General features: G+C 44.4%; 1 protein-coding gene across 1 annotated transcript in view; it reads left to right on the top strand.

The window, feature by feature from the left end:
* Positions 1-20,585, top strand: part of LOC101161849 (cyclin-dependent kinase 17) — a 52,738-nt gene that overhangs the window by 27,335 nt on the left and 4,818 nt on the right. The window contains exons 3-16 of the mRNA XM_023952141.1: positions 4,693-4,857; positions 11,445-11,578; positions 13,501-13,626; positions 15,869-15,925; positions 16,022-16,136; positions 16,230-16,324; positions 17,360-17,422; positions 17,493-17,616; positions 17,692-17,812; positions 18,646-18,743; positions 18,824-18,929; positions 19,130-19,172; positions 19,898-19,988; positions 20,067-20,144. Of these exons, the coding sequence (XP_023807909.1) occupies positions 4,693-4,857; positions 11,445-11,578; positions 13,501-13,626; positions 15,869-15,925; positions 16,022-16,136; positions 16,230-16,324; positions 17,360-17,422; positions 17,493-17,616; positions 17,692-17,812; positions 18,646-18,743; positions 18,824-18,929; positions 19,130-19,172; positions 19,898-19,988; positions 20,067-20,144 (1,416 nt within the window). The remainder of the gene's footprint in view (positions 1-4,692; positions 4,858-11,444; positions 11,579-13,500; positions 13,627-15,868; positions 15,926-16,021; positions 16,137-16,229; positions 16,325-17,359; positions 17,423-17,492; positions 17,617-17,691; positions 17,813-18,645; positions 18,744-18,823; positions 18,930-19,129; positions 19,173-19,897; positions 19,989-20,066; positions 20,145-20,585) is intronic.

Genomic DNA, 20,585 nt, shown 5'->3' with positions numbered 1-20,585 from the left:
GTTCTTATAAACAATCAATGCGGGTTCTTCAACACACCATGAGGCGCACTTAAAAGTCTTAAATGTTTTCCAAAATGTAGGGGGCGCCCGATGAGGCGGTGCGCCTAACGTGTTGTTGTGGGGCGTAGAAGAAGACGGCATGAGAGCGGGGGAGGGGGGTGGGCGTGAACAACTTTGATTACAACATGGCTGAAGCACAGTTTACACTGCAAGTTATCGGGAACATGGGAGCAGCTGCAGAGAATACCAGATGAATGAATCCGTGGTTCACAAGTGGAGGAAGCTGGAAAACAAACTCCAACAGTCAGGATGACGCTGCTGAGTTTCCACGGAAACAAGTCAACGACGAAGGATCAGCTTGGAGAAGCTTCTCTGCAGTCACCATTCTACTGAGGGCAGTAATGCTTACAGAGGAAGCTTTTGCTTTAGTTTTATGAAACACCGTCATTTTTCCATCCGGGCGAGGATTACGGTGCCGCAGTGACTTCCAGCGGATTAGAATGAAAAGCTGTTCATCTTCCGCTCATACTGCAGTAGAAAGATCGCCCACAAACACCGCCAACCACATCACCAACATGGACAAGGCGCCGTTGACTTTGACAGTGAGTCTCACTGTCGAGAAGAACGGGTGCCGCGCGGCGGCGATACGCACAACGGGGCACGGCTTTCGTTGTTGTGGGAAGCGTCGGCGGGACTGTAGAAGCTCGCGCTAACGTGTCTGCTTGGACCGCTTTCAAAGTGCCGAAAAGCCGGCATCATTGACGAGGAGCCGCACAGAAACGAGGCGGACTCTGACGATGACGAAAGTGAACCTGGCGTGTTTGATAAAAATGTAGCCCAGCTGTTCATTTCAGATACAGAAGATGAGGACTTTGATGGATTCTTGGATGCTGATTGATGACTAAAAAAAAAGAAAAATAAATCACAACCAACTCAATTTTGCTCCCGCTGCCATAAACACACACTAGCACGCATGAATTACTGGTATGTGTTAACGTGCCTGCGCCTTAAAACCCGGTGCACTTTGTGTACGTGTCAAAATACAGAAAAATGAGACCGCGCCCTCTAACCCAGTGCGCCCCATGATCATGAAAATACGGTAATCCTTAACTAAACCACGGTTAGCTTGTTAGAACGTTTCTAGCTTATTTGTTCGTCAAAGGGCCGTTTTAACGAAGCTTGCACGTTTACTTCCTTTGATTTACTTTTGCACTTTAGTCCATCCCTAAGTGAAACCAGAGTTAGCTTGTTTGACCCGGATCATAGCTCAGATAGCTTTTACATTTGCCAAACAAAGTGGACTATTCAAACCAACAAACCCCAGTGCAGATGAAAACACAACCTTCAGAACAGGTCTAGAGTGTTATGGAGGCAGACGTCTGGATTCTGAAACACAGCAGCTTGAAAAGATGTGTGACTTTAAAAATGTAATTCTTCAGAAACATACGAAGATAAAGCTCCAACGTGACATTACCAACACAAGCCCATCTGACCCAACAAGAATGAATGTGCGGCGATCAGCTTCATCTCATTCACAGAGAGAAATCACTCTTTTTGCTGCTCACTATCTATGAACTTATTCAAGAGTTGAAAACTATGGAGTTTCACAACTAGTTGATGCCCAGTTAAACTCCCATGAAGCAAATGTCTGGATTTGTACTGAAACATCTGTGAATTTCATAAAAATGTTACCATGTTAGTAACCTGGGACGTGAAAGGGATTCATTTTTATTTGCTGTCAGATAAATTCAACAGAACTCCGGATCTAACTCTTATTTTTTTCACAACTCTGCCTCTCCCAACATTTATTAGTCCTACTCCTTCCTGTTTGAACTCTATTCTGCAAGCTTATTAAATGTCGTTTGTAAAAGTTTGACAACTCAATAAAGTCTGAACATGTTCCGTTGTGTTGATTTTGCGATGTAATTGATTATTCTAAGTGTAAGAAAAACTCAATGTATTTTTTTCTTTCATTTTTTGGTTCCATTTGAATTTCTTTTAATCACAAAAAGAAGAAACTTTTTTATATTATGACATAAATGTCATTGTTACGTCTGATAGTGACACCAACATGTTCTGACAGGCTGTTGCAATACTAATCCTATTGTGTGTAACGCTGACTGTGCTGCAACAGGGATATTCTGCGGTTGAGAAAACGAGGCGGTAACTTCTGAAAAAACTGATTCTGGAAATCCCAACATCACAGCTTTATGTACTTAACCACAGAAGAGACTTTCTATTGGTGGCTGTTTGTGCCTTAGTAACATGAAACTGGATGTGGGTTGACCCGAACGGGCGCTGCGGGTTTACGGGCCGTTCAGGTCCGTGGAGACACATGGCTATAAAAAAAGCGCATAAAGGTTTTGGCTTTACGAGTTTACTGAGGGCTCTATGATCTGAAAAAGTTTGCACTTTCATCCAAAGACAGCCTATAGGCATCTGTTGGGACTAAGGTGGTTTGTTTAGACTTTTTCTGTTTTAATCATTTAAATGAAGCCTTCTATCTGTCAGGAATGTAACAGGAACAAGCCAGTCCCATAACCCATCTATTAAGCTTCATCTGCCACCAAAATGCCTTTTAGTAAGACGAACCGGAGTTTAATGAGGGAGAGGACGACTTCCAATCGGAATTTTTCTCTCTGTTTGCCGTACTTTTGTGTCTGCAAGTCTTAAAAGCCTGCAGAGTTTTGGGAGCTCTGGCAGCTCTCCGGAGCATTTAAATCAAGGCAGAGGCGGGTGGCTGTGTGCGTCTGCAGCAGATGCAGCCGTCCTCCTCTGAGTCACCCTGCATCCAGTTATGTAACACGCAGAAGAAGAGGACCCGCATGGAAAGAGCGCATCACGCTGTCTCCATGCAATACAACCTTACTGTTGTTTTGGACCACTTTAGCGAGATGCAAACTGCACAGTTTGATATAACGATAAATGTGCAATTTATTGTGCAGTCCTAGCATACATCAAACCCATTTGCAGCATTATATTGCTGATAAATACATACATTAATAAACAAACAGAGATGATTGAAGATGATGCCGTCTTCTTGACGTTGTAATTACTCAGAATCATGAAAAGTCATGAATACATTACACACACACAAAACACATTACATTCCTTAAATGTAATGATTATCAATTAACGTCAAGTGGAGTTTGATGAATTGCTTGAAAGAGGTGGGAAGAAGCAAATCTATGTGTTATATATATATATATAACACATAGATTTGCTATCTGCAAAGCAGTAATCAAAGCAAAAGGTGGTTACTATGAAGAAAATATGACATATTTTCAGTTGTTTCACACTTTTTTGTCATATGTCTATAATTCCACATGTGTTCATTTACAGTTTGGATGCCTTCAGTGTGAATCTGCAATTTTCATAGTCATGAAAATAAAGAAAACTCTTTGAATGAGAAGGTGTGTCCAAACTTTTGGTCTGTTTTATATATATTTATGTAAATATATTCATGCATAGTTGCCAAGTGAAAGTTTTCTTTTCACATTTTTCCTTCCTAGCTGGCACGTGTTTTTGGAAATATGCCTTTGTGGTAAATAAAGGTGGTTTGGTCTCAGAAGTGCAGTGGGACATTTTGATTTCAATTCTTTTTAACATATTTGTATCAGAGCTGGTCTGTTTAAAATCTAAAGGGAGGAAAACACCAGTCGGGTTTTTATTACAGACATTGTTCAAATAAAGTGGCCTCTTTATTGACTTCATATAACGGCATGTAAAGCCGTGTTTAAGAGTCTTCCATGGAAAACTGACAAAAACTCATAAAAGTCGTGGAAACTCCTGCCAGCTCGCGTAGCCGACGCCACATCAGTAGTTTTGGAGGTAATTTTCCGAGAGCGTGCGACCACATTCAGAGTTTGAGAGGTCTGCTGAGGGACAAGGCTGAAGCGTCTGCTCTCCTGAATTTAACATGTATTCGATTTCTGGGGAATTCTTATAAAAATGCTTGTTGCCGTATTTAGTCTCCCAGGTTTTCTTGAAAAGCTGCATGGCGGTGTAGTAAGATAGGCTCCAGCAACCCAGTGACCCTGCACTGAAACAAAAAAAGGGCAGATTTCCTTCAAATCGACCTCTTTTTTACATTTCTGACATTATTTATGCCTGCTGTTTTCCTTTAATGTTCTTATACTGTTATTGTTTTTAAATTCCTGTCATAAATTTTTATACTTTTATGATATTGTTCTTATACATGTTTGAGTGTTTTATTTTTATCCTTAAGTCTTTTATATGTTTTGTGTTTAATGTGACAAATGGACCTTGAGTCTGTGATAAAGCTTCTTCTCCAAACCAGACTAGATATTTTACCTCTTTCTTTCCCATATTTGGACCTTTTTTTTTGGTTAACAGTCTGTTTTTTATTTTGTAGGCTGAACAGATTCCTGTTAAAATGATCAACTTTTAAATGTAGGTCAACTGTATTAATAAGGTAAAAAGACAAATTTACGGCCATAAAAGCTACAGAATAAAAAATCCTGATGTAAAATAACAGCTACATAAAAATGGGTTTAAAAAAAGAGGTGCAGGTCTCTGATGTGAAAACATGTTGTCTTGATTCTTTCAGTTTTCCTTCCGTGTTTCTTGTATTTAACCAGCGTCAGAGTTTGTGTCTGTGGCTCAGAGATCCGGGCTTTTCTTTGTGTCGCTGTGATTTTTCAGGACGTCTCGTCTCCTTCTGTGTTCCAGAGCCTTTCATGAGGAACGGCCGCCCGCCCACCTCCCACAGCATGCACTCCTTTCTGCACCAGTACACCGGCTCCTTCAAGAAGCCGCCCCTGCGCCGGCCGCACAGCGTCATCGGCGGCACCCTCGGCTCCTTCATGGCCATGCCGCGCAACGGCAGCCGTCTAGGTGAGACGCGTGAGCGCGGGGAACCCGACCGGAGGGCGGGGAAGCAGGCGGCGGGAAGCGCGTCATCCTCCTTTCACGTCGGCCGGGCGGAATGGCGGGACTTCAGAAGGGTGACGGCTGGATGTGGGATTGGGTCAGACGTGACGCGCTTTCCTGCCGGCTGATTCATCAGAGTCGATCTGTGGCGGCGAGGAATTATCAGATGAATCAGATCAGCAGAAAATGGGGGCTCGGAGCAGCACAAGGGGGGGTCAGGGGAATATGATTTAACGGTCAGTCCATCAATAAATCATCCTCCATATTATCCATATTTTGGCTCAACTTTTTGTTGGACATTAGAAAACTTTTCTTGAGCGAACTTTACAAAATGTCCCAGTTTGTGTCTGAATTCCTTCCCTACTCACTGTATAGTAGAGCGTTTGTCATTTTCTAGTGCCGTCCGAATCCACAAGTCCAAAATCCAGGGCCAGAAATTTCCCAGAAGTCTCTGCGCAAAACCAGTGTGCATCGACGCTCACTAGATCGGCAAATATAGACCACAATGCATTGCGTCGGAAAACTTTTTGCCAAAACAATGTATTTAAATGTATTTTTTTAAACCATCAATGTTTTCATCTTCAGAAGACAGTGGATTCAAAACGCTCACATCAATGAGATTTTAACTTTGTGAAATCGATGACGTCATAAAGATAAAAAATAAATAAAGTACTGAGCGTGGTGTACGAACTGCTTTTAAAATGAGTTTTTTATTGGTTAGTGTGGGAATTCGGACAGAGCCACACAAATGCCGCCAGCTTAAGTCTACAGCCGTCAGTTTCATTGACCTTTGACCTCAGTAAGAAGCCGCCATCATTGCTAAACTCTTTGGGAAAAAGTGTTGGAATTAGCAATGGCAGATTTTCAACAGCCCCAGCGTGGAGAGCTCGCAAAAGTGGCGTTCCCTTTTATGCTCACATAATCTTTACCAGAAGATGAACAAAGAGGATGTGTCATACGATATGAACATATTAAGAATGTGGGCGGGGTTACCCAAAAAACCTCTGTTGCCAAGGAAACTCCAATTTCACTTTTGCTGATTCTTCTAAGCATTACACCTGTTTGTCGTCCCCAAAAACTCCAATCGTTACCATGGAGACGAAGCCAACCCAAAGAAGGGGGGGGGGGGGGCTCAAGCAGCTGGTCAGGGCGGGGGCGGCCACACAATTCTGCTTGCGGCTTTAATTCTGAACGTTACCCATAGACCGGCTGCAGCGCGATGAAGCCAATTCAGTCGCCATTTTTCTGCGACACGCGTGCCGCCATTCGGTGCCAGATGCCAGAGATCGGTCCGAGTCGGTCCAAGTCGGTCCGAGTCAACGTTTCCAGGGCAACTACTGTCGCCAATCAGGAGTAAGCTTGCTGGAAGTCCACACCCCTCCACCCCTGCCACTGAAAGTCAGCTCAGCGGGCGCCACACGCTTTTACTGAGGCATCTGATCGGAAAGAGAGGTTTAAAAAAATGTATCAGATCAAGTACGTCATTCTGACCAACAGCGGTTTTTATGTTTGGAACGCTGGAGGGAGGGGCCAAGCTGTCTAGTCATATACCGTCTATGGTGTTAGCTCCTCCCCCGTTGTGTTAGTTGTCATAGAATGAGCATCAACAGTTCATTTACCTGTCATAAGTGTCACAATTGTGTTCTGAAATCAACATTTCCAGTGGAAAGAAAAACTCCTGACATCCAATTTTTTAAGTTTTGCAGACATGGTGACCTTTAGTCCTTGAAGCCGGTTCTGCCCAACTTTTCTCAGCTCATCTGAGCTTCTGAAGCCGATTTTTGCAGACGACCCCCTGATGCTCTCCCTGGACCCTGTCCCAGATAGAAGGACATGGATCTAAATAGAGGACTCTTAAGTAGGACGCCGCCATCGTCCTTCCCTTTAATGCGACGACACTCTGTGGCCTTGATAGGAGAGATGCTAATTACTGTGTGAGGAAAAAAAACAGGTTCTTAAAGAAAATGATTTAAAAGAACAAAGAAAATGGATTATTTTGGGAGGCTTTGGGCTACATAAGGTAAAAGAAGAGTGAATGAAGACAAGCTTTACCCTCGTCATTTCAGAGGAGGAGTTCTCTTCTGAAGTTGGAATTTAGGAGCAGAGGGTGTGACAGGAGGAGATGAAAATCATGTTTGGAGAGGCGAAGAATCCTGGCTTCTGGAGGGAAGATGGAAGCAAGCAGGAGATGAATGAGAGGTATGTGAAAGCGGGACAGATTAGATCATTCAGATGTTTCTAGAGAAGAGCTGGGAGAGCAGATTGTGGAGGAATGTGTTGCAGCGGCGGAGGAGGGGTTGGAGAACAGAGAAAAACAAGACGATGGAGCTGAAGGCCAAAAGGAGAACTGAGGAACCTGAAAAGGAGGAAGCGTTTGGGACGTGAGGCGGATGGAACCACGCATAACGAGAGTAGAGATTACGGCTAATTTAGGTTTACTAGTCTAAATGTTGGCTGACAAACACAATTGACTGTATACAAGACCTGGACTGAGCGACGCTTACGTCACCCACAGAAAATGACTTACGTCAACCGATGAACTACAATCAGCTGCCATTTTTTCTCGTGATACGGACGCCGCCATGTTGGAGCCAGACGTCGGCAAGTCGGTCGGATTCACCGTTTCTACGGCAACCACTCTCACCAATCAGGGGTGGGCTTTTTGAAATACCACACCCCGAGCACTTAAAAGCAGGTTAATCAAAGGTTTAATACATTTGACATGAGACCACATTATAACTTCAATAAGTACAGACAAAATAACCAAAAAAAAGGATTGTTTAAGAACAGGAGAAGTCTAGGAGAAATGTCCTGAGTGACTCCAGTTATTATATACAGTCAACGGTTTCAACACCACTGTTCATTTATTGTTAAAAATCCTTTGGAATATTTTCCATTTTTTCAAGATCTCATGTTTATATTCTTATAATTCAACTTAGGTAAAAACAAGAAGGTATAACAGGAAAGTGAAGCAGTTAAAACTCTAATTCTAGTCCATCTAGGTCTTCGTTATTCCTTTACTGCGTTTTTGTCTGGAGATCAGCTTCTTGGACGGCAAACCGCATCGACAAAGCGGAAGCGCCGGTGCATAACGCAGGACAGCGGGAGGAGATGAAAGGCATTCCTGATGAGCGACAGATCAGAGGGAAGTTTCCACTCAGGCGATGCCAGGAGACAATCCTAATCAGATTATGGGATAATACACAGGTTTGCATCACGTCTGGGGGATTGTTTATGTGCAACTTTCCTTTCAAAACGAAAATAAAGCTCAGAAAAAATGGATTTTTGCTGAAGCTTTTTAGGGGAAGTTCTGTCCTAATGTCAAAGCAGGTGTGGGACTAAAATCTAAACCAAAGCTAAACCAAAGTACTTCTACGTGATCCACTGGGTCAAATCTGAACCGACACATCAATAACTGAACCCAATTTAGAGAAGAATCCCATCAATGACAGACTCAACGCTTGGTTTCAGTTTCACCTCCACACAGCACAGGGTTTGTGGTCATGTGACCTGCAGCTTTAAGCTCGTTTTGTGTGTGAACGCTTCACTCCAGATTGATGAGTTTGGAATGAGAAGAGAAAAACGCAGTTCTAAATCAGCTAAATGGAGGAGGCGCTCGCCTCCTTTTCTGGCTGCTCGCCTGTCAGACCTCCTCTGCTGTCCCTGCGTCTGTCAGCGCTCCCTGTTCCACAGAAATGATTGGATCAGAATCTGCAGTGAAAACAGCCGTCTTCAAATCCTTAAAAGAACCGGAAATGGTGGAGTTAGTGAAGCGCTCGGAGTGAAGTCTGTCCGACTCCCCTCCATGTGTGATGACAGGCCGCGTGGTTGGAGGGGCTGATGACAGAGCGCCGACTTGACTTCTCATTAACTGTGGTTGGCGATGGGTGGGTGGGCGTGCGGTTGGAACAGGAGCGCGGCGGCTCCGGCTCTGCTGGGAAAGGCAGAGGCAAGAAATCTGGTGCAGCGTTTTATCATCAGCCACTGGAGGCTGAGAGGAGGAGCATGACAGGGAAGGAGGGCTCTGTGTAATTCCTGGGTTCATGTGTTTAACTGGATATTAACAACTGGGTACAAGAGTTTGCCCAAAATGGAAAAAGATCCCTGCTATTTTGGCTATGATCCACTGATAAAAATGTTTTGTTTTTTTACCATCAGATGATCAAGTTTGATAGATCAAAAATGTCTTCAACAAGTTTGCATGTTTCTGGTCTTTACATGCTCATAAAAACAGAAGGTATCTCAATTAACAAAAAATCAAATTCTATTTTTTTCAGGTCTGTAACCTGAGTTTAATGTGCTTTATTGACAAAGATGTTTAGTTCAATTAAATGGTTTTTTGTCACCAAAGTGATCAAATCGAAACAAAAATCTGTTTATTCATGCATTATTTCTATGTGCAAAATGGTTATTGAAACACCTCTACCTTTCCATCTAGTTGCTTTAGCTTCATTATCAGTCAAACGTTCTCTCAGTCTTCCACGCCTGGAAGTTGATGTTATATTTTTGCAAGCGGTTCTCTGCAAAACCAAACGTTTCTTTGAAATGGAACGAGTTCTGTGAGCAAAGCTCGGACTTTTCTGAACGACGCGCTTCTTCAGTATGAGTAAGAAAGAGTGAACCAGAAACACATTCAGTACAAACCCTTGACTGTATGTGAGAGCTGGACTGAGCGAGTGTGACGTCACCCGTAGAAAACGGTTTACTTCTGGCTCCACCCAAATGGACTCTGTTTTGTTGCCATTTTTTTGCTAAACGTCATGTCGGAACCAGACGTCATCAGCTGAGCGGTGATCGGTCCGAGTCAGTCTGAGTCGACGTTTCCATGGCAACCACTCTCTCCAATCAGGAGTGAGCTTGTTGGAAGGCCACACCCCATACCACCTTAAAGTGGACCCTGTGAAACAAATGTTTTCAAACATTGGATATGAGACCACATGCTGTTATCGAGGCCTCTGATTGGCCAGTTTAGATGATCAAGAACATGCTAAAAAAAACAAAAAAACGTGTGTCCGGGCAGAGCTCGGCCCGCCAACACACACAGCGGCTTTGGGGCGGTGTGTGTGCTTTTCAAAATCAGAAATGTTGCTCAGTCCTTAGACACGGTTCAAACAATCACGTGGATTTGTGTTTCCAGTTGTTTCCCGACAAAATAAAGGCTGATGTTAAGGCTAATGTTGTTAGCTCGTGTTAGCCTCTCCTAACCCTGGCTTCTTCCAGCTCCGTTCTGCCACAGAAAAAGCACTGACCACACGTATTAAAAATAAAATAATGAGCGAACAGGCACTTCATAATATTCATAACATTAATAAAAGCACGTTTAGAAGATCGTCTTGTTTATTACTTAGCTGCTGCATAAATGTAAATGGCAGCAAAGGTTTGTTTACAGTGGGACTCGTTTACTTTTCCTGTATTTCCAACACTACTGTGCATGCCCAAATGATTTATACCGTTTGTTCTAATCGGAAAAAGTTTGTCTGATCCCATGAGCACGGTTGAATTCTAATCCGACCATTGATCCGATCAGGATATTTTGCACATGTAACCGCAGCTACAGTCAACTCGCCTTTTTTATTTACAGTAGGGATTTTAGAAATGAAGCCTTTTGGTTTGCAGTAGATTCTGGAACAGAGTACTGGTTCAGTTGCAGTTCAGACAAAAACAATGTCTTGTACCAACAGCTTTTATTTAAGCCCTCAGTTTGCATATATTGAGTAATGCTAATTTGAATGACATCTGGTTTCCCTACCATTGGTGAGGAACCAGTGTTGGTTTTTACCTGTTTATTGGGCCTGATTAAATGGTTTTAAGGGCCGTAGTTTGCCCCACCCTGACCTAAACGTTTGCTTCCTTTGCACTTCAAATTGGACGGCGATATTGTGATGATAGAGTAGAATATCATCTGCATAAAAGAGATGCTGGCGGTTTATGGCTAACAAAAGGGGCTCTATTTCTGAGCCCTGAGGAACCTCTCTGGAGAGGTTTTTGAGGAAAGGGTGTTTGACTTAAAAAGTGTCTTAAAAGTGCAGCCTCTCAGAATTAGCCGTGTAGTTAACGAGATTGCTGTGACCAAAGCCATGTGGGTTCTTTCTGTTCATTTCAATTCTAGAACAACCAGCAATATCTGAACTCTTGGTTCTAAGCCCTGTTTCAGCTTTTAAAACCAGGACCAAATTTTTAAAACAATAAATAAACAAAATTGGGGGGGGGGGTACAAGACATATAAAATTATAAATGCCCTGTACTGCAGGTTCCTGCTTATTGGCTGTTCTGGTTAAATAAGTAAACATGCAGAGAATGACTAATAGTTTTTTCTATTTTCCCTCCTCCCTGCATCTTCTGCCCTTCTCTGCGTTTTCTGTAGTTTGGCTGAATAGATCTGTGTGTTTGATGCTTTTTGTGGAAATGACAGGAACAACGGCCTCAGGATTCACACGTGTGTGCTGGCGCTTTCCTGATAGAAACAGTTAACATTCAGGTCTAATCAAAGACTTTCACATCTTCAAACTCGTGAGGAACCGGGGATGAACTCGTTTGGTTTTTGCTTGCAGACATCGTTCATGAGAACCTGAAGATGGGCTCCGACGGCGAGAGCGACCAGGCGTCCGGGACGTCCTCAGACGAGGTTCAGTCTCCCACGGGCGTCTGTCTGAGGAGCCGGGTCCACCGGCGGATCTCCATGGAGGTGAGAACCCCCACACGTCCATGTCTTGGCCTCAAAACCCTGCAGGGGGAGGGGAGGCCGAGCTGGAGACGTGACGATTATCTTTACGACTGCTTTCACAGCTCCAGGGCATTCTGGGACAGATCGTCCTGAGGCCATTTAAATCAAGCCTACGCTCGCACAGCGTTTTGACACGGATACGTCCGCCCTCCTAAATAAAAGATCAGCTTAAAGCCACGAAGGACCGCATGCAGACAGACTGGAGAGTCCTGTCAGTCCGGCTCAGACACATTTAATCAAAAGCAAAGACCCACGCCGATGAAAACGGCGTTTTTACCAATTTGTTTTTCTGATGATGGAGGACACATGTGTGTGTGTATATATATATGTGTATATATGTGTATATATATATATATATATATATATATATATATATATATACACACATATATATATAATATATATATAAACATGAATACTTTACAAATACTATGTGAACTATTTATGTATAACATACTTTAAGAAATTATATGTATGTCTCTAAATTATATATATGTATTAAATGTAAATCCCTATTTGTGACATAGTAAATACGCTGGGCGGGGCTCAAGCTCCCTGCTTCGATCAACGAGATCCATGTACGCCTTCATTCGCCATTTTTGCTTCACCTGTAATAATGGGCTGGGGTTCTGAGGGGGCCGTAAGCTAGCTGGGGAGTGTGTAGACAGAGAGCTCTCAGTTATAGGTGACAGGACAGGGGGCGGGGTTGCTTTACGCCAACACTCCCGTCCACATCTCAAAGGTGAATTTCTAATGATCTCCTGCCGCCCTGCAGGATCTATGGCCTAGAAAATGACAACATAGTCATAATTAAAAGAGCACTGGGAAGACTTGGACACTAGATCAGAGGATGATGGGACTTTAAACGCTCAGGTTCAAAGATGCTGATTCGTCTTCCCGCCATTTTGCCGCACAAGCTCTGCAATTAAAAGGGTAAAACAGAAACGCCTGATGATTTTCAGCAAACGTCTTCACCTCCTAGTTTGTAATTTTACCTGAGTGGTTTGTTTTTATGAGCTAATGACCGTCCTGCTGTTCCTGTGTGGTGATCCCACCCGCACACAGCAGTCGGACCCCCCCCCTTTAGGGTTCACTGTGTGCCTTTTACATGCAGCATGTGTTACAGTTTGGGGGGGGGGGGTGTGGGAGGATGGATGGAGCAGCCTGGCAGTATCCTGCCCCCTGCTGGTAGAGGAGGACAAAAACTAATTTGATATTTCTTTAACTGAGGCCCCCAGATGCTGGCGACCTGTTTTTATCTTTTACAAGCTCATTGTGCAAAAAAAAAAAAAGTCTTATAATCACTTTTACTTGTCAGTCAGAGAATCTAAAAATGTTTCTCAAGCAGAAACATCTTTCCGTCGTTCTTGATATCTTTAGATCTTATCCTACCTCCATAGTGGACAGGTGATCGTGCTGATCATTGGGTTTGGAACGTGGTTTTTAGCAGAAGGAGTTCACACAGGTCTGTCTCCCCCCACATTTAGCGCATGAGGCTTGGCGGGAAATGTCAAAGCGGTGCAGAACTGCTAATCTTGCTCCAGGCTTTGTCCTTCATGGCTCTATTCCAAGATGGATGCAAAGCACAAACCACAATCTCTCCTTCATGACCAACGTTCAAACGGTTCGCACCTCCGTGTCGCTACCAAACCCAAACCCCCGATTGGTCGGGAGCTTGGAGCTGCTTGGAGAAGGAAGAACCCAAACTTCCTGCAGAATCCATGCAGCGCAGCGGAACGGTGGTCTGCAGCAGCTCCGTGTTCCTGCAGAAGATGCGGACCCGGCCACTCTTTGGGGGGGGGGCCTCCTACATACAGGTTTTTCTCCAGCAGCAGACTGCAGCATCCAAGTTAACCCCCGGACTGTTTTTCTGTGTGTTCCAGGACCTGAACAAGCGGCTGTCCCTGCCCGCCGACATCCGAATTCCCGACGGCTACCTGGAGAAGCTGCAGCTCAGCAGCCCCCCCTTCGACCAGCCGCTCAGCCGGCGCTCCCGCCGAGCCTCGCTGGTCAGTCCGCCCGCGAGCGTCGAGGCGTTCGTCCCTTTCTATTATTGCTGTGCAGCACTCCCTCTGTGCCGGTCGCCATGGCAACTGGCCCAGTGCGAGCGAAGGATGGATTCATCTGGAGACACAGGCACTCACCTCCCACCTGGAGCCCATCAGATTAGATCCTAAACTCCGCTGTGGTGCGATTGTGCAGCTAGCTGCAGACTGAGGCCTGCTGGCAGATTCTGGGCTAAAACAGTCTGTCCTGCAGCGACTCCGCCCTCCAACCTCTTTCATAATCCTCCTCCAGTCAGAGGAACCTGCTTGTGCTTCGATTTCCTCCCTTTGATGCAGAAAAGGTGCATCTGAGTTCCCTGAACAGACAGCGGAGATTCCTTCCAGTAGTTTCCACCAGACTCTCACGGCCAAAGGTGCCACACAAGAACACAAGGTTGCCATGGAGTCAGTGTTCATGTTATCTGGAATCTGCCTCAAAAAAGAGAAAGGTTTCCCTTATCTGTGTGAGAATTCTGCTGTTCGGCGTGTGCGCACAAGAGCTGACCTTAAAAACAGGACCTCTAGAAAAATGTCCAAAATTCTGAGTAAAAATCTGTTAATATCTTCAATTCTGCTCCTTTCCAACCGTGAAAATGTTCAATATTGTAAGACAAACAGGTAAACATATTGGACAATCAATCACTTTCATGAAAGGAACAAAGAAATAAATGAAATATTGTAAGAAAAATGGTTTTACGGAAAAAAGATAATTTTATTTCCTGCTAAACAGAAAATAGGATAATTTTTCCTGAAGCAAGGTTTTTTTTAAACTTTCTTAAAATTCAGTTTGTTTTTGAGAAATTCCTCATTTAATCTTTAAAAGTTTTAGATTGGTTCAGTTTTAACCACATGATGGAAACAGAAGAGCTTGGAGGTTCAACACTTCATATCTAATCTGATTGTGTTGAATCCGTTTCTCATGAGTCAAAACGTCTTCGGCTCTGTGATTCACATATCATTAACACACGAGTACAAAAGCAAAAACACTCTGTTTATTCTATCTTAGCAGCTGCTTCTCATCCGTTTGTAGATTTTCCTCCTTAGATGAATGGAAAATCTAAATATGTTCAATAAATCCCAAAACGAACTCGCTAGAACAGGAAGTAGTGAAGCGAATGTTTCAGAAGTTTCTCTTCTGGGTGAATCAGCCTCATTCATTGTAAATTATTGGGTAGATTGAGATCCTTTGAAGATTCCTGAAGATGCATATTAACAGATGAAGAGGCTACCGGGGCACGACTGACATCATAGCCCCATCCACCAATAGGCTCCAAGCCCCGCCCCCACGGGAAATTAGGATCAACTTTGAAAACAAACGAGTCTGAATTAAAACGGTAAAATTCGGACTGAAAGCAACGATGGACACAAAAGAAAAAACAAAAGTGGAAATAAAAATTAGCAAGTTGTTACTAATAAACTTTATTTTATCATTGAGTAAAAGTTTGAGGTTTGTAGTTTTTTTATTTTAATTCATTTTTCAAATTCACAATTTCTTCTTCAATTTATCCATTTTCTTCCAAGTTTACGATGTGAACTTTCATACGTTCGTCTTCTAAACCCGTTTTTGCGCCTTTCGGGGTCACGGGGTTGCTGGAGCCTATCCCGGCCACTCATGGGCGAAGGCGGGGGACGACCTGGACGGGTCGCCAGTCTGTCTGTCGCAGCACAATGTGTACTTCTGAGTTTCAAACTCTTTCTCATTCTTCAAATGTCCCGTTTCTTTCTCGTTGGTTCTGATCCTGATTTGGCGCCATGGAGATCCAGTTCAGCGGCACTGATGGAGAGTCTGCCAGCAGAAAATACCAAAAACATGAACCAATGTTGCCATAAAAAAAGGCATTTATGTTTCCAATCAGGGATTTATTTAGCTAATTTCAACCCCCCTTAAATGTTGGACTGCAGTTCTGTTCTCCGGGTCATTTATGGACGTCAGTGATTGACACAACACAGTTTGCATTTTGGTCCCTTTAGTTTTATGAAAACAAACTTAAACAGATTAATTTAAAAAAAACGTATTTCTCTAAATGTTTATGAATGAAGATTGAAAAGAAAACCATAAATATTCCTAATGACATCAATCAATCAAAAACCTTCCTGTGCGCAGACAGAACCAGAATAACACCTTTTATAAAAAGAACAAAGTGCAATGCATTATGGGAGTTTCTACGCTGCGTTCATGGACTAAACGTGTGTTGATGTGTTTCAGTCTGAGATCGGCTTTGGGAAGCTAGAGACCTACATCAAGCTGGACAAACTGGGAGAGGTGAGGAGGAGCGGTGCCCCCCCCCCCCCCCCCCCGGAAAGCCCCGCCCACCCCTCCGCTGGGCGTCACGCTAACCAGACGTCGCTTTCGTTTCAGGGAACGTACGCCACCGTGTTCAAAGGCCGCAGTAAGTTGACGGACAACCTGGTGGCGCTGAAGGAGATCCGGCTGGAGCACGAGGAGGGGGCGCCGTGCACCGCCATCAGAGAAGGTGATCCTCATCATCATTTCCGAGCGGACCTCTGCCGGCGTGGAGGGGGCGCGGTTTGTCATCCGCGCTGTCGTTCTGTCCTGGTCTCTGCAGTGTCGCTGCTGAAGGACCTGAAGCACGCCAACATCGTGACGTTACACGACATCGTCCACACCGAGAAGAGCCTCACGCTGGTCTTCGAGTACCTGGTAACGTTTCCCCGCCTCCTCATGCAGACCAGGGAAGACATTCAGGACGCAGATGAAGGTTTGATGAAAATGAGGAGGAAAGTCAAACAACAGGAGAGAAGCAGAGAAGCTTTCAGTTTGGCGTAAAAACAAACGTTTGTCATTTTCTACAACAGAGTTTGAAGTTTACACTCATTCTGTAAAGCTTTTCAGAAAACATTAACCTTTACACAGTTAAAGACCCGCCTTACTGAAAATGATGGAGGACAGGTATGTAGAGAACTAGAAGGAGGAAAATGCACCGTTGATGCTACATTGATGAAGGAAAATGACACTTAAAGGGTCATAATTGGCAACAAATAAAGAAAGAAATGATCAAAGTTGACCATAAATAAAGTGAAAACAGCACAATAACATGTTTGTGAAAAATGTCAGAGCCGGGTATCGAACCAGCGAGCTTCTGCACCAAAGGATTCTCCATGTGTTTCAATGGAGGCAGAAATCCTGGAAAATCTGGAAAAGTTCAAGGATTTGAAGGAGCAAAAGTCATAGCTGGAAAAGCTGAAAGAGCTGAACATTTGAATAGTTGAATGGTTGAAATAAATGAAAGACTGTAGGAGGAGTTAAGCAGCAAAAAATGGATGAAGATACTAGAATAAAGAAACAGGAAAAGGATGGATTGAAGGATTTATAGCATTTGAAGCTTAGAATTGCATTTCTGAGTAGTTTCTTTATTGAAATGCTTGTGAATCAGGAGCAGATGAAAAAAAACTCCTTTGTGACGTCACTTCCTGCCCTCAGCAGCAGGGAGGGGAAGGGGGGCGGGGTTGCCCCGCGGCAAAAAAATCCCCACCCACAGCTCAGAGGTGGATTTGACCTCCTGTCGCTGTGCAGAAACTGTATTCTAGAAACCCACGGGGCTTTTTGAGATTCTTCAGAATGAAAAGAACACTCTGACGATGAAGCAGAGGATGATGGGAGTTTAAATGAAGCTCAGCAGGCCCGTTCCGGCGTTTGGCAGCCGCTCTCCGTCTCAGGATCCTTCTCTCCCTGCAGGACAAAGATCTGAAGCAGTACATGGACGACTGCGGGAACATCATGAGCATGCACAACGTGAAGGTGACTCCCCGCTTTGCTTTCAGCCTGGGTGTGTTTGCAGCTCGCCCACATCTGACCCTCTGCTCTGCAGGTTTTCCTCTTCCAGATTTTGCGAGGCCTGTCTTATTGCCACCGGAGGAAGGTCCTCCACCGAGACCTGAAGCCGCAGAACCTCCTCATCAACGAGAAGGGGGAGCTGAAACTGGCGGATTTCGGTGAGGAGACGGCGTTTCCCGTCTTTGAGGATGCAGGAAGCGCCTCTTTTGCTGAAATCTTTGTCCGCCTGGCAGGTCTGGCGAGGGCCAAGTCGGTTCCCACCAAAACCTACTCCAACGAGGTGGTGACCCTCTGGTACCGCCCTCCAGACGTCCTCCTGGGATCCTCGGAATACTCCACGCAGATCGATATGTGGTAAAGACCAGAGCTCCGCCTTTTCTGCAGAAACCACAGAATGACCGTCATTCAAAATTCAAATTCAGGCATCAGGAGTTCAGCTCTTGTTTCTGAAAGCTTCTTCTGCTTTTGGTTTGTCAAACAGAAAGCACTTTAGATTGTTCTCTAAAAGCCTGGAGCCCCGTTTCCTCTGGAGGGGGTTGTAAACGTTGCAGATGTTGATTTTTCTGTGTTCAGACCGTTTCAGAGCATTTCTGGGTTTGTCACACACACCTGATCAGATTCCGGTTACCGGTTACTTCTGGGCCTTTTTTTGGAGGGGGTGCCCCCCCCCCTCCTGCAGAATTCTCCAGGCTTTTGTCTATTTTGTGTCATATATGACCCAAAAATTACACAACATTTTAGAGTTGCTGGTTCAGGTCCGGACTCGGGAGTTTTCCTTTTTCTGATGTTTTTGATCAGAAAAATAAAAATCATTTTGGTCATTGTTGTTTTTTCATTAAAGATCATTTATCTTTTAATCTATGCATTTGATCATTTCTGTAATGAGTTTGACAAATCTGTGCGCTTTCACACAGAGGAGATTTGATTGACAGTGACCAACAGCCAATCAGGACACAGAACACAATGCACTGTAAAATAACAAAAGGCGTTTTTAGCCGTTTTCACGTCCTTTAAGTCCAACAGCTCAAGTCTCTCTGCTGATCCTCTTCTGTTGTCTGAATCCCACCATTGGACTTTTTGTTTGCATTGCTTCCCGATCAGGTTTTGTGTGAGTGAAGGTGTGTGCACCCTGACCTCCGTGTTTCGTGTCAGTGATGTGTGTTTGTTGTGTGCGTTTGCGTCTTCAGGGGCGTCGGTTGTATATTCTATGAGATGGCTGCAGGTCGGCCTCTGTTCCCCGGCTCCACCGTGGAGGACGAGCTTCACCTCATTTTCCGGCTACTCGGTGAGCACCCACCCCCATTGAACTGTAACCCCCCCCCCCCAAACAAAGTCTGACCCCCCCCTGCTTTTGTGCGACTCCAGGAACGCCCACGGAGGACAAGTGGCCGGGAATCTCCTCCATCGAAGAGTTCAAGTCCTACAACTTCCCCAAATACAAACCTCAGCCGCTGATCAACCACGCCCCCAGGTACGGAGCTGTGCGCCCAGCGGCCCGCCCCCCTTCCCTTTGAATACGGACGGTATCGTTGTGAGTTCAGGCGGTGTTTGTGAGCTGCAGGCAGGAAATCCTGCACGGCTCTGGTGCCGGCGGTCCACTTCCTTCCTTCCTCCCATGAGCCCCAACGTTCGAGCGCACACTAACCCCCCCGCTGCTCTTGTCCTCCACAGGCTGGACGGTGACGGCATCGAGCTGCTGCTTTCTTTCCTCAAAGTGAGTCTCTTCTTCCCGAAGCGTTTAAATACGCTGCTCTGAACAGCAGGTGGTGGTTGATCCTTAGAGCTGTAGACCGTCTCTTGGTTTCAAACCTCCCAGATTTTTACAATAATAGTAGTTTTGTGCAAAAAAACAAACAAACACAATTTCTAGCTCTATTGTTGTTTGTTATACACATAAAAGCCAGGGAAACAACCAAATGTAGCTTTTTAATGTAACTTTGTGTAAGAATTAAAGCCGAATGCGTCAACTCATAGCAACAAAACATTCCCTCATCATTAATCCCCCACCTCCATGCCTGATGAAGTAAAGTATATTTAACTAAAAAAAGTGTGTCTTAAGATCTTCATGTTTTTACTTATTTTGTTCAAAAAAAAGCAGGATTTGAACAAAAACTGGTTTTATTTTTGGGTCAGGTTACTTTAGGTCATTGTTACTGCAGTGTAGTTACTAATACTAGTCAAGAATCAAGCAGGATCAAAAAATCCCAACATCTACAATGAAGTAGTGCAATCTCTCAGATGTTCTTAATCCTAATTGGGCATCCCATAGTGATGTTGTTTGCTCCTGGTACCAGAACCAGAGAAAGCTGCCTGTCTGCAGTACCACATGCCGACAGCAGGAGGCAGTGTTTCCTTTTTACACATTCATCCGAGTGAACCTCAAACAGCACAGGCACCAGACGCCAGCGAGGCTCACGCTTCCTGTTTTTGTCGCCACAGTACGAGTCCAAGGCCAGGATCTCAGCCGACGAGGCCATGAAGCAGTCCTACTTCAGGCAGCTCGGGACCAGGGTCCACGCGCTGCCCGAGAGTGAGCCGCCGCTCTTCGTCACAGCCCGTCCTGCCCCGGGACAAACGGCTGACCAAGACTCTCCCTGCTTTCTTTCAGACGTGTCGATATTCACACTGAAGGAGGTGCAGCTGCAGAGAGACCCCGGATACAGGAACTCCTCGTACCCAGAGTCAGGTGAGTGGAGAAGCAGCTCCGCCTCAGGTTCATGAAGGCATTACTAACATGGTCAGCGTTTCCTCGTTTATCGCCACGGTTACGTTCAAATAATGTCCTGCCATAGCTGAAAGCCATAACCTCATTCTAGGTGCAGAACAGAGTGCACTCTAAAAAAATTAAAGTGTAAAAAAAAACAGCAAAAGTGAACCACGATAAAGCAAATGAACACTGTAGGTGTCTTTTAAAAAAAAAGAAATCTAGGTAATAAGATAAAGTTAATTCTCTTTCTTCAGAATCATATGCTGATGTTTTATTTTGTCAGACTTAATAAAGCAGGTTTTTAAGTCAATCACTATTATTTGGAATAAAACGGATCAATTAAGACAAATCTTTCTGATTACAACAGGATAAAGAGTTTGTCTGTCATCAACAGCCTTTTGAATCAGATGTGTGCGTTCC

Source organism: Oryzias latipes, chromosome 23 (assembly GCF_002234675.1).
Source record: "Oryzias latipes chromosome 23, ASM223467v1".
Classification (NCBI taxonomy): domain Eukaryota; kingdom Metazoa; phylum Chordata; class Actinopteri; order Beloniformes; family Adrianichthyidae; genus Oryzias; species Oryzias latipes.
Note: the sequence above shows the minus strand (reverse complement) of the source record. Positions and strands in the feature narration are given on the sequence as shown.